The 13,497-nt window shown below is 42.4% G+C and overlaps 1 protein-coding gene across 1 annotated transcript in view; it reads left to right on the forward strand.

Annotated features, from left to right (window-relative positions):
• Positions 1-13,497, forward strand: part of LOC117515332 (kinesin-like protein KIF21A) — a 249,863-nt gene that overhangs the window by 198,640 nt on the left and 37,726 nt on the right. The window contains 1 exon segment of the mRNA XM_034175837.1: positions 5,412-5,548. Coding sequence (XP_034031728.1) covers positions 5,412-5,548 — 137 coding nt within the window.

Here is a 13,497-nt window from a genome sequence, read left to right on the forward strand (position 1 = left end):
AAATGCAGCTTTACAAGGTTAATCAAGTGATTCTAGATGTAAATTTACTTATCTGCTTTCCTCGTTCGGAGTTGGCTGGCAGTTTAGCAAAGCGCTGGTCAGTAGTTGGCAGAGACCGCTGCTCCTCTCTTTTAGCTCCGGGTGATAGCGTAGCATGTGGGCTTGCAGATTTGAAGTGTTTCCGAAGTACTTGACTTTCATTTTGCAGATTCTGCACACTGCATAAATCATGTCAAGCTCTTTCTTATGCAGCAAATAATCAAATCCAAAATGTGCCCAAACATTTGCCTTCAGCAAAGACGGTGCTGGCTGAATTAGCTCTTCGTCCGCCATGCTAAGCTACAGCCACTGAACTCTGCAGCGCACGAGTGTTTGAAGCACGCCGGACCACCCCCCCTTGCGGGGACGCTGTAGTACGGAAGCCGTTGCCTGACAAACAGTACACGCAGCGAGTAAGCAAGATTATGTTTAAAAAATGCTTTTAAAAAATCGATTCTTGGACATTTTGGATCGATTCAGAATCGTAATAAATAAGAATCGCAATTCGGATGTGAATCGATTTTTTCCAACACCCCTAGTGGTTAGCACTGTTGCTTCACAGCAAGAAGGTCATGGGATCAATTCTCACCTGTGGCCTTTCTGTGTCGAGTAGCGTCTTCTCCCCGTGTTTGTGTGTTTCCACCGGGTGCTTCTGCTGCCTCCCACATCGATTTGGCCCGATTCCCACTGAGGGTGGATTGACAACCCCAGTCTGAACAGAGTCTTTGAGAACTGCCTACCCCAGACAGATTTACCACAGAGGACCACACTGTTTGTCTTTCTATAATATTTACATATAATTCTATGGAAAAATACAAAAGCTGCTCGAAGATCCAAAGATTTGGAAGAATGATTATTAAGCAGAGTGAAAACATGCAAGGTACTAAACATTTCAGAAAGGATGTGCCAACGTTTTGGATTTATATACTTTTTTTATATTTATATATACAGTAAAACTCACCTAAACCGTCATTGTATAAACCGGATACTCGCACTCACCAGAAAAAAGCAATGCCTTTGTATGGTTTTTGTATGTGATTATTAACCATCAGATGACAGATTAAATCATTCTAAGCAGAAATGAGGCGATAATCTGTGAATTGTTGCTGACGCTCCAAAATATTATATGCGAAGCAGCACGTCAGATTCAGACATGCTGCTGTGGTGCTCTGATTGCTTCCTTCATCTTTTATTATGAAATAATGTTGAATTTATGTGGAAATGATTGTTGTACAAAAACTTCAGATATCTGTTGCTCAGATAGATGATGACTGGAGTGCAGTTTTAACCAGGAACGAGGCGAATTGCTGCTGATGCTCCGAAATGACTCATACGCAGTGAAGGCAGGGGGACCAATTTTTAGGAGGGGTCGTTCGGTCGGCGACACTGGCAGTTATTAACAAAATCCTGCTTGCTGCTTGCATGTGGTGTTACGTTTCACACAAATCTCTGGGTGTGGAGAACTATAGACAACTGTTTTAGATCAGAGTCCTTTGCGTGCTGCGAACCCTCTCCAGAGCCTGACTCACACCTCCTAAACGACTGAGACCACAAGGGCTGTGATTGTCACTTTTACGTTTTCGCTCCTTCCTCTTCAGTCATATTTTAATTGTTTTTGCAGTGCGCACACCAATTACATTTTGATCATGGATCAAATACAGGAACGTTGCAGAAAAGTCCGCAAACATGACTACATTCACAACATGGAGTTGAAATAACATGACCCGCAATTCATGGAGGAGATTGCACGTACCATAATGTTGGTTTGGAGGTTGATGATTGTATAAAGAAGTGGCGGCCACTGAGGGACAAATTGATCCAGAAAAGCCGCTGTTCCTGCTGTAAATTACATGAAGACGCCCACCAACGTGATGGGGAACTTTAAAAGGGTCACGCGCATGTTGACATCTTTGCATAGCCACAGAGTTACGGTATTATAGAAGCATAAATCAGGCATTAGGATTTTAAGATACCACTCCGCAGCGAACTTAGAAAAAAGAGTGACTCAACCAAATGTAATCTTTTTAATGTACGTAATGCCCAGCGTTTATTTAAATAAATAAATAATCCGTTACATACATATAACGGATTTTGTCCCTTTTACACATATGGTGGATTTTGATTATAACAGACAAAATTCACTGGTCCACCTGAATCCATTATATGCAATATAATATGTAAATATGCCATTTTGGGTGTTGTTGTGGGTCTTGAACATTGAAATAGGTGAGGTTTGAACACACAACACGATTTATCAAGCCCAAAAGCAATTTCATTTGAGGAGATTTAGTCTGTAATTTCCAAATCAGAAGCATTTAGCACATTTGAAAGTGTTGCGCAATCGATGCAGACATACAATCTGATTCAGCGTCATTCCCCATGAGCTGTTTGAGTATGATTTTCTGTATTTTCACTCAATAATCTTTAACATAGAAAAGTTTATGATTAAACAACTTATCATGGCCCATTTTAAACGAAACAAAACATCCACAGCATAAATAAAATTAAAGGTAACATTTATCATGTTTTTCTGTGTAACAGAAATATAAGTAGAAAGTCCTGTGTGCATCTGTCCAGCGGTGAGCACCACAGTCTGTGGTCAGGAGTGTGCCCGCTGTCATGTGCCCAGTTATTATTAGCAAATCGCCCACAAAACATTCACGAATCCAACATGCAAAAAAATTTGGGTTTCCTGCACAATTTAGCGCTCAACATATAAAAGAGACCTGGTGACCAGAGAGGGGAAAAAAAGGGGAGAGAGGAAAAAAAATGATAATTTACAGTCTTGCAGACATGTCGCAAGAGATATGCATAACAAGGCAGTTTTGACTTATGGTTAAAATTTTAAACAAACTAATTCCAGACAAGTTATTGAAATTGTCACCTCTGTCACTTTTACAAAGTGAAAATATTAGCTATATGTTTTAGTAGATCCAGTAGATGGCAGGGTTCATGGCAGTGTGAATACCAATTGCCACACATTCGCTATAAGTGCTGAATTACTTAAAAAACAGAATTTTCAGTTTTCAGATTACTTTTTTTTTTTAGAAATGACAAAATGGGCATATTTACAAATAGATTTATTTTTAAAAACCAACACACACGTTACAGTAACTTGTGTGTTGGTTTTACATATATATATATATATATATATATATATATATATATATATATATATATATATATATATATATATATATATATAAACCTTCAAAATTAGTGCATTGCTTTAAAAGTAAAACATATAGCTGATATTTTCACTTTGTAAAAACGATAAAGGTGATGTTAATTTTGATAACATGTCTACAATTAGTTTGTTAAAAATTTAACCATATGTCAAAACTGCCTTGCTGTGCATGTCTCCTGCGACACGTCTGCCAGACTGCATGGCTGTGAAAATAAATGATCTTTTTTTTTTCCTTCTCTTCCTGTCTGGTAGCCAGGTCTCCTCTGCTGGTAGAGGATTGAGCTCTACTTCTCATAGCCATCTGTCGGCTACAAAACATGTAACACACACAGGAACTAAAATGTATAATTTCAGGCTTTACAATTGTTTTTAAATTGTTTTAAGCTTTATTCACTATGCAGAAAGATGTTAGCGGTCTAAATGTTATCGGAATTAAATTTTAGTGAGAGTTAGTTGGTCCGCTGATGGTTTTCAAAGTTAGCTGAAAAGCTAATCAGCGAACAAAAAGTTACCTTTGCTAATTAGAGGTTTAGTGGAACTGTGCCCACCACTGTTTACAAGGTTGGCAATTTGTCTAAATCGCATTTAATTGCATATATTTTTTAGTGTCACCCCTCAAATCTCAAAACACATACACAGGCTCTCAGAAACAAAAACAATTATCAAAAGAAATTCGCTCTGAAAAACAATTCCAGAAATATTTTAATATATAAATACAGAGCACAATGCTAAAATACCCTTGGCTGTAGGACCATGTAATCAGTGAAAGAGTGTGTAGAAATAATGTGACCTTTTGACTCCTAAGAATAGGTCAAGGTTAGCTATGTTTGAACTTGTCCAAGGTCTGTGTCCCAAGAATGCTCCCTTTGAATTTGAAGACTCTGGCAGTAATAGGACTGGATTTATGCTGAGCACAAACGGACGGACGCAAAGTCGCAATACCCGATGGCCATATTTTGGCAGGTTTATTGATGATGGACAAAATGTATTTTACGTTTCATCACATCAGTTAAGGTGTTTGTGTGTGTGTGTGTGTGTGTGTGTGTGTGTGTGTGTGTGTGTGTGTGTGTGTGTGTGTGTGTGTGTGTGTGTGTGTGTGTGTGTGTGTGTGTGTGTGTGTGTGTGAGAGCGATGTCTTAATTTGTACTTTGCATATCATGTTTTTTTGTGATTTTGGAATATATTTGTAATCCTGGGCTATTGAGAAAGTGTGTGTGGGGGTGGGGGGATTTCATAATCTGAGGGGGCGGGGTTAATTCAGGTGTTAAACTGTCAGTCATAAATTCTGCTTATATCAGGAAAAGATCTGTAAAAACAACTTTGGAGATGTTGAACATTAAATATCAAACACTTTAAAGTGTAAAAGGCAGATACACACTTATGCGGCACGTGAGCCCTTTAATAATTATCTTACTGGATCCAAGACCATTTCATTTACAAAGATATGCAGGTTAGGTGACATGGTGACTAATTTGAGTGTTCTTGCCGTGGCTGTGATAGGCAAGCAGCCCTGGGTGCTCACTGCCTCTGATTCAAGGACCGCTGGGATGGGCTTCAGCGCCCCTCATGACCCTTATCTGGGATGAACAGTTGTAGAAGATGGGTGTTATTATCTCTCTCATGACATGCCCTTTTAAACAACATTAAACACATAATAAATATGGATGAGGGGATGTGTGCAATAAACTATTAAATCATCTTAATGGTGCCTTGACACAGGGTATTGATTGGACAATCATTACCAATTTGTCAACACATCCAGCTAATTGTGATCCATCTGGGTTCCTGTTTGCTGCTGATCTTATGGTGATTGGTGATTGAATCCCAATAACATCCAGTGTTGCTTTAATTTTTGTTTCCTTGAATGTCTTGCGTTTGATCAGACAGGCTCCTTGAGGTTTATATGGTGTTGTTTTTTTTTTTTTTGTTTTCCCCCCCCCAAACTGTTGGCTTTATCTTTCCACACAGTGAAGGTCATCTGTTAACAGCTTGTCTTCATTTCTCTCTAATGTTACCCTTTATTTCACCTGTTTGTAACAGCATCATGCTAATGAGTTACTAAAGCTGCATGGAATGCATGATTATTTAATCAAACTAAATCTGGGTTTGTTTACATTATTCAACAAGGTTATGTCTGTACTGCACTTACTGTAAAAAAAAAAAAAAAAATTGTTTGTCTTTCTAGGGGCATCATCAGCCCGGTCCCACCCACAAAGAGCAGTCGGTCAGCAGCGTTGCAGTGTGTCCACGTGGCGGAAGGACACAGTAAAGCTGTTCTGTGTGTGGACTGCACTGATGACCTTCTCTTCACTGGATCCAAAGGTCATTACCCATAGTCCTCCCTTCCCACTTTTCTTCACTGTCTGTCTCCATGTGTGTTTCCTTCTTTTGACATTTATGAGTTTGGGGGGGAGGTCAGTTCTCAGATGCATTGCGATGCAGGCGTGTAAAATACTCAATTGCTTCATAAATCTAGGCATTTTTAGTCAAAGACTTTTTCTCAAGGATTTTAATGAAAAAGAACAGAACATCCCTAACTTAAAATTACATTATATTCAAATTAAATACAAACATAGTGACAAATCTCATTCCATTAAATTACACTTTGTTCATTTCCTATATTTTCTTGTAACAATAATGGAAACACATTTAAAATAATTTTAAAAGATTGTTGCAACCAAAGACTTCTATGGAAATGTATATAGATTTGGACTTTAAACATTGATATCTCACTGTCCTGTTTGATTTAATTAGGTCTTTAATGTCTGTCTTTTGCTGTGGAACCATTATATACTTTGTGAACATTTGTGGAATTGGAAATGATTTAGTGTTATAAAACATCGGGTACTTTTTTTAACATCTTCCGTCTTTCTGATGGTCCATGTGCTTTTCCAGTCTTGCAGAAGCTCCTGGTCACTCTACAGTTATATTTACCAGAAATTATACTTTAATTGTAGCAGAAACTCATTGACATTATTTCAGAAATGCTGGCTTTTCATTCCAGGCTGAGGAATTGCTGTTTTCTGTGATTAATAATGTGTCCACCCAGGGGCGGTCCTGGAGGCGGGCCGACCGGGCAGCCGCCCGGGGCGGCATCGCGGGGGGGCGGCACGGCCGTGCGGAAAAAAAAAAGGTCAAAAAAAAAAAAAACGGGGGGGGGGGGTTGTCCTGACGGGGGGGGTTCGTGGTTATGTTACGTTACAGCAGAGCGGCGCCCCCACCTTCCCTTGAAAGGGCATCAGTGAAATCCTGTAGAGGCTGCAATGCCTGGTTTATGGATTCCAGAACATTTATGTCCTGCCGAGTTGGAACGAAATGTCTGGACTTCCTATCAGTCGGTAGGACATCACTTAGGGCTCTTTGCTGCTCAAGAACTCTCTGAATCATCTGTTGTCTAGACCCCCATCTTGTGGGGCATTCGGTTATCAGTGCATGCTGTGGGAGGTTGTGTTCTCTTTGTGTTTTTGTCAGGGCAGTCTTCTCCCTCCAACTGTGGGAGAAGTAGTCCACCAACTTCTTGCAAAGTCCAGCAGCTCTTGTAATGCGATCCTCACCTTTGACTGCATTTTCTGAAACAAAAGACAAAACAAGAAAAGCTTAATGCATTTTGTATTGACATCAATGCAACATTAATTCCAACTTGCAGTATATAAAGGATAAACATATTCATTTAAGTGTTATAGTAAATTAGGGCTATATGTCTTGAGAGTAAAGTTTTTTTTTTATCTTTAACACTTACCAATTGCCAGATGCAGGCGATGGCCAAAGCACTGCACTCTGAACCAGTTGTTGACCGCAGCAGCCTTCACCACGTTCACTCCGTTATCTGTTGTGATGGCCACTTGTTTGTGTTCGGGCAAGTTCCAGTTGTTCAAAACATCCCGCAGGGCAGCAGCAATGTTTTCACTAGTGTGTGAGTTGGGGAAGTATGCTACTTCTAGGCAGTGTGTATTGAGCTCAAATTTGCATGTCAAAGTGAACGGTAAAACTCATGTAAGGCTCAGTGGTTCGACTGGATCACAAGTCAGTGGTGCTAGCATAAAAATCCACTTCATTGAGCTCTGCCTTGACGGACTTCACACACGCGTCATACATCTCCGGAATAGCTACTTGGGAAAAATATGTCCGAGATGGCACTTGGTATCTCCGGTCGAACTATTTTACCATCTCCAAAAATCCCTCTTTAGACACTGCATTAACAGAGAATGTGCATTTTGCAATGTATCTTGTTATGGCTGCAGTTAAAGCTTTGTGTCGCTTCGAAGTTTTCTCGTAAGGAGCAACAGAAGCGAAACTATCACTTATGTTCGTTTGTGAACTTGCCTTTCGTTTGCTTGACTTTACCGGAGTAGGTTGTGGATTTTTATATGTTAAATATACATTGTAAAGTTCCTTGTGGTTGTATTGAAGGTGGCTGTGGAGGTTTTTTGTGTTTCCTCTCAACGTAGCCAATATTTTTCAGCATGACTCACAAAGAACTTGTCTGTGATTCGTCCTGTGTGGAAAAACCGAAGTAGTCCCAAATTCCAGAGGTGTAGTGTCTTTTAGGAACAAGTTGCTCTCTGTTTTCATCTCCATTCGTCTCTTCCTTCCCCGCCATGCTTGTCTTCCTTCTGTGTGTGTACGTGCTCACTGCTCCACTGAGAGCATGTGCTCGCTCTGGCCAGTAGCGACGCGGCACCTTCACATTTAAGGTCGCGCCGGATTGGTCAAAGTGCGGACATAAAGACCTGATTTATACATTAAATAATTAGAAATTATCGCGCATCTTTTAGATATGCCTATCGCACGTGCCAATATCGGGATGACGATATTTTTTCAATATATCGTGCAGCCTTACTGCACTCTTTACCTGTATTAATTGCACCTGTTTGAACTTGTTACCTGTATAAAAGACACCTGTTCACACACTCAATCACACTCCAACCTGTCCACCATGGCCAAGGCCAAAGTGCTGTCTTAGGACACCAGGGACAAAACTGTAGACCTGCACAAGGCTGGGATGGACTATAGACAAGCAGCTGGGTAGAAGACAACAACTGTTATGATTATTTATTAGAAAGTGGAAGAAACACAAGATGACTGTCAATCTCCCTCGGTGTGGGATTCCATGCAAGATCTCACTTTGTGGGATAAGGATGATTCTGAGAAAGTTCAGAACTACACAGGAGGACCTGGTCAATGACCTGAAGAGAGCTGGGACCACAGTCACAAAGATTACATTAGTAACACATGATGCTGTCATGGTTTAAAATCCTGCAGGGCAGCAAGGTCCCCCTGCTCAAGCCAGCACATGTCCAGGCCTGTTTGAAGTTCACCAGTGACCATCTGGATGATCCAGAGGAGGCATGGGAGAAGGTCATGTGGTCAGATGAGACCAAAATAGAGATTTTTGGAATCAACTCCACTTACCATGTTTAGAGGATGTGAACAACCCCAAGAAAACCATCCCAACCCTGAAGTATGGGGGTGGAAACATCATACTCTGGGGGTGCTCTTCTGCAAAGGGGACAGGACGACTGCACTGTATTGAAGGGAGGATGGATGGGGTCATGTATTGTGAGATTTTGGCAAACAACCTCCTTCCCTCATTGCATTGAAGCATTGAAGATGGGTCATGGCTGGGTCTTCCAGCATGACAATGACCCCAAACAGACAGCCAGGGCAATGAAGGAGGGGCTCCGTAAGAAGCATTTCAAGGTCCTGGAGTGGCCTGGCCAGTCTCCAGACTTGAGCTCAATAGAAAATCTTTGGAGGGAGATGAAACTCCAAATCTGAAAGATTTGGAGAAGATCTGTAAGGAGGAGTGGACCAAAATCCCTGCTGCAGTGTGTGAAAACTTGGTCAAGAACTACAGGAAACGTCTGACCTCTGTAATGTCAGGCAAATGTTTCTGTACCAATTAAGCTCTGTTTTTCTAGGGGGTCTCTTAAATCCACAGACAACAAACTTCAGCCATATTGGATTTTGTATGTTGATCTTATCTCACATCTTCATGTCAGGCTGGAGCCTTGTTCTCTGATTGCTGTTTTTGGAGTTCCTGGAGTCCCCATTCAGTCTCTTACTAACTCGCAGGTGGATGTAATTGTCTTTATCTCATTGCTACCACGTCACAGAGTAGTATTATCCTGGAAAGTCCCCCCCCCATCCATAATGCTATGGTTGAAAGATGCTTTTCTTAAAACTTGAAAAAAAAAAATCAAGCTTAGTCTTAGAGGGAGGGCTGGTGGGTTCATAAAAGTGTGGCAACCATGTATTTCTTATCATGGACCTATTGAAATGATTGATATGGGAGTGTGTTTTCTGTGTGTGTGTGTTTTCTTTTAATTATTATTTTGGAGGGCCTATGGTAACTATATTGGTGTTGGATATTTGTCAACGTTCGGGTTGTAGCACATTCACATATTTGCTTGCACTTTGTACTTGCACTTTTGGAAGTGATGTGAAGGTGTTATTATTTTGATGGAAAAATTACAAAATAAATGTTTAAAAAATCCCAAGCATTTGAAAACCTTAAGACTGAATTTCGTGCATCTGTTCACAGCTAACTGAATGCAGGTTGAAACCAGAACTATTACCTGTGCTCAATGAATTCTGTGTCCCTGAATTTGGGATTTCTGGGATGAGAGACTTCATCTGTGTTACTCAAAGCAGCATCACAAGTACAACACACAGTTCTTCTTTCCCAATGACAGTTAATGTTCTGCATAGTTTACCAGAAGAGTCATTTCTGTGTCTGCACAGAGGAATGACGCCACTGTTTTGGTTTTGATCCACTCTGGAGTGTGGCTTTGAATGGCACCGTATTAGGGCAGGAAAAATGGTGGCTGTGGAAGAAAGGCCAAAATGGATGGATAGATGCGATTTTTTTCTGGAGTACGTTGCACCTTTTTTCTGTATTATCAGCTCTTTAATTTTGGATTTTTGTACATTTCTGTGATGTACTCTTTGTTATTGGCATTTATTCTTTTCTTATTGGCTTTTCTGAGAGCTGCTGAGAGACCGGGACTCTGCTTTCAGGTCTGGGAACATGGAATTGTACAACTCAGCCAGATCCAACATGAAAAGAGGCGTAAAACGGGCAAAGGCAGCATATGCTAAGAAAATCGAGGGGCACTTCACGGAGGGGAACCCCCGACGTGTCTGGCAGGGCATTCGTGACCTTGTCAACTTGAACACTTCCTCTTCTAATGCCACCAACACCAGCACAAGCCTAGCGGAGGAGCTAAATCGGTTCTTTGCTAGGTTTGAAGTTAGCGAGGAAGAGAGTGTCCCCATGCTGCCACCCACTGACAATCTGGCCCTCACTGTGAGCACAGAAGAGGTCAGGAGGGTGCTCCGGGGTGTGAAGCCGTCGAAGGCTGCTGGTCCCAATGGTGTCCAGGGGAGGGTATTGAGGGGCTGTGCAGACCAGCTGGCAGAGGTTTTTACTACCATTTTTAACCTCTCGCTGGCTGCCTGCACAGTCCCAAGCTGCCTAAAATCTGCCACTATCGTGCCCATTTCCAAGAGACAGATGGTCAGCAGTCTGAATGATTACAGACCTGTGGCTCTCACTTCAACTGTGATGAGGTGCTTTGAGAGGCTGGTGCTGAGGCACATAAAATCTTTACTGCCTTCCAGCCTTGATCAGCACCAATTCGCATACAGAGCCAACAGGTCCACAGGTGATGCCATCAACACAGCCCTCCACACACTGTGTCAACATCTTGAACAGTCTGGCTGTTATGCGAGGATGTTGTTCGTGGACTTCAGTTCTGCTTTTAACACACTTGTACCAAGCAGACTGATGCTCAAACTGTGCAGTCTGGGCATTGGTGAGCACACCTGCAGATGGATCAGAGACTTTCTCACCAACCGTCTGCAGTCAGTCTGGATGGGGTCCCACCACTCCTCAGTGCTGACAGTAAGCACTGGGGCCCCTCAGGGCTGTGTGCTCAGCTCCATGCTGTACACTTTGTACACCCATGACTGTGCACCAACCCACAGCAGCAACATCTTTGTCAAATTGTGGTTGGCCTGATTCACAACAACGATGAGACGGCCTACAGAGAGGAGGTCCTGAACCTCACTACTTGGTGCTCCCTTAAATAACCTGGCACTTAACTCCTCAAAGACAAAGGAGTTGGTGCTAGATTTTAGGCAGAAGAGGGAGGATCTCCCCCCCCCCCTTCTCATTCAGGGAGACACCGTAGAGAAGGGTCAGTGACTTGTAGTTCCTGGGAACATACATTTCTCAGGACCTGACATGGGGCACCAACATCAATGCCCTTGTGAAAAAGGGCACTGCAGCGTCTGTACTTTTTAAGGTCACTCAGGAAGGTCAGCCTGTCAGGAACTGCTGCTGTCCTTTTATAGGTGTTCTCTAGAGAGCGTCCTCACCAACAACATCTTGGTGTGGTACAGGAGCTGCTCTCAGGCTGACAAGAAGGCTCTGGAGAGAGTCAGGAAGTCAGCACAGAGCATCATAGGAGCGCAGCTGTCCTCTGTCAGACATCTATAACACCAGCTGTCTGCGCAGGGCCAGAAGCATCAGTTTCGATGGTTCACACCCCAGGCACAGCCTGTTCTCACTGCTGCCCTCAGGAAAGAGGTACCGGTCCATTAAGGCCCGCACATCCAGACTCAACAGCATGTTCTACCCAAGTGCAATATGGGTATTGAATGCACATTAGCCTACAGTCTGCATCATTCATTGCATTAATTTTTTATAAAGGTGAATGCAATGAATAGCACAGACGTCTATTTATATACACTTACTGGCTCCCTTGTAAATACATGTATATATTCTTATTTGTCTTTTATATTTTTATATTTACATTTACACCTTTGCACTACGGGAATTGTCTTTTAATTTTGTTGTACCTTGTGTATAATGACAATAAAAAGCATTCTATTCTATTCTTCTTTTAAGTGCTTTTATTCCTGAGAAACACTTATATAAATAGTTGTTGTTATTAAACAAGAACAAATGATTTTTTTTTTTTGGTACACAAGCCGCACAGCTTCCCAAACTAGTAAAAACGAGAGTTACGAATGTAACTACGGTTCTATGAATTCCGGATGACCGCCAGAGGGCGGTGCTTTAGCACCTGGATAACTACATGTGCGCAGCACAGAGGTTGAGAATATATACCAACAAAGTCACGCCATTGAATGTGACCTGGGTGACGTCATTGGTTGTCTTTATATACCAGACGCACACAGCGATCGCTTCTTTTCGGAATGAACTCGCAAGACTCTGAGTGACAAGCAACTCTGGCTGTCATCCGGAATTCATAGAACCGTAGTTACATTCGTAACTCTCATTCTATTTCATTCCTCCTGACCGCCAGAGAGCAGTGCTTTAGCACCTGGATGACTTAATACCAACAAGGTCAAGAAGAGTCACACTCACCTCGCATCAGCAGTGGGGAGTGGAGGCAGACAACACCGCCGAAGTCACCGCAGGAGGAGCAGCCACATTCAGTCTGTAATAGCGGGTGAAGGTACAGGACGAAGCCCACGTAGCAGCAGCACAAATATCACTCAAAGGGACACCTCTCAGTGCAGCCCAAGAGGTGGACACCCCTCTGGTGGAATGGCACGTAACCTTTGGAGGCTGAAGACCTCTGGACCTGTATACTTGTAAAATGGCATCCACGACCCAATGCAAGAGTCGCTGCTTTGAGACAGCACAGCCTCTTTTTTGATCACCGTAACACACAAACAGGGCATCCGTTTTCCGGATCCCGGCAGTCGCACTACTGTACTGCTTCAACATTCGGACAGGACACAGGGAACCTGAAACAGATAATCCTGGATCAGAATGTGGGACATACACAGCCAAGGAAACTGGCTGGTTAACATGAAAAGTTGAAATTCTCTTGGGTAAAAAGGACGGATTAGGCCACAGCGTAACCCCAGATCCATCAGAATTCCATCGCAAAACAGTCCCCAGCGACTGATAGGGCATGGAGCTCTCCCTTCCGCTTAGCCGAAGACAGTGCAAGTAGAAAGGCAGTCTTCACTGACACCCATTTAAGATCAGCACTTTCAAATGGTTCGAAAGGGGATAAGCTTAAACCATCCAGGACTAGAGGAAGGTCCCATGAAGGTACGCGTGCAAGTCTTGGAGGCCGCAAACGTAGAGCACCTTTCAAAAAACGACACACTAAGAGGTGAGAACCCACTGACCGGCCATCAACGTAGACGTGCTGGGCAGAGATTGCAGCAACATAAACCTTCAAGGTAGCGACAGAAAGTCCTTTCTCCAGCAGTTCTTGTAAATA

Source organism: Thalassophryne amazonica, chromosome 8 (genome assembly GCF_902500255.1).
Source record: "Thalassophryne amazonica chromosome 8, fThaAma1.1, whole genome shotgun sequence".
Lineage (NCBI taxonomy): Eukaryota > Metazoa > Chordata > Actinopteri > Batrachoidiformes > Batrachoididae > Thalassophryne > Thalassophryne amazonica.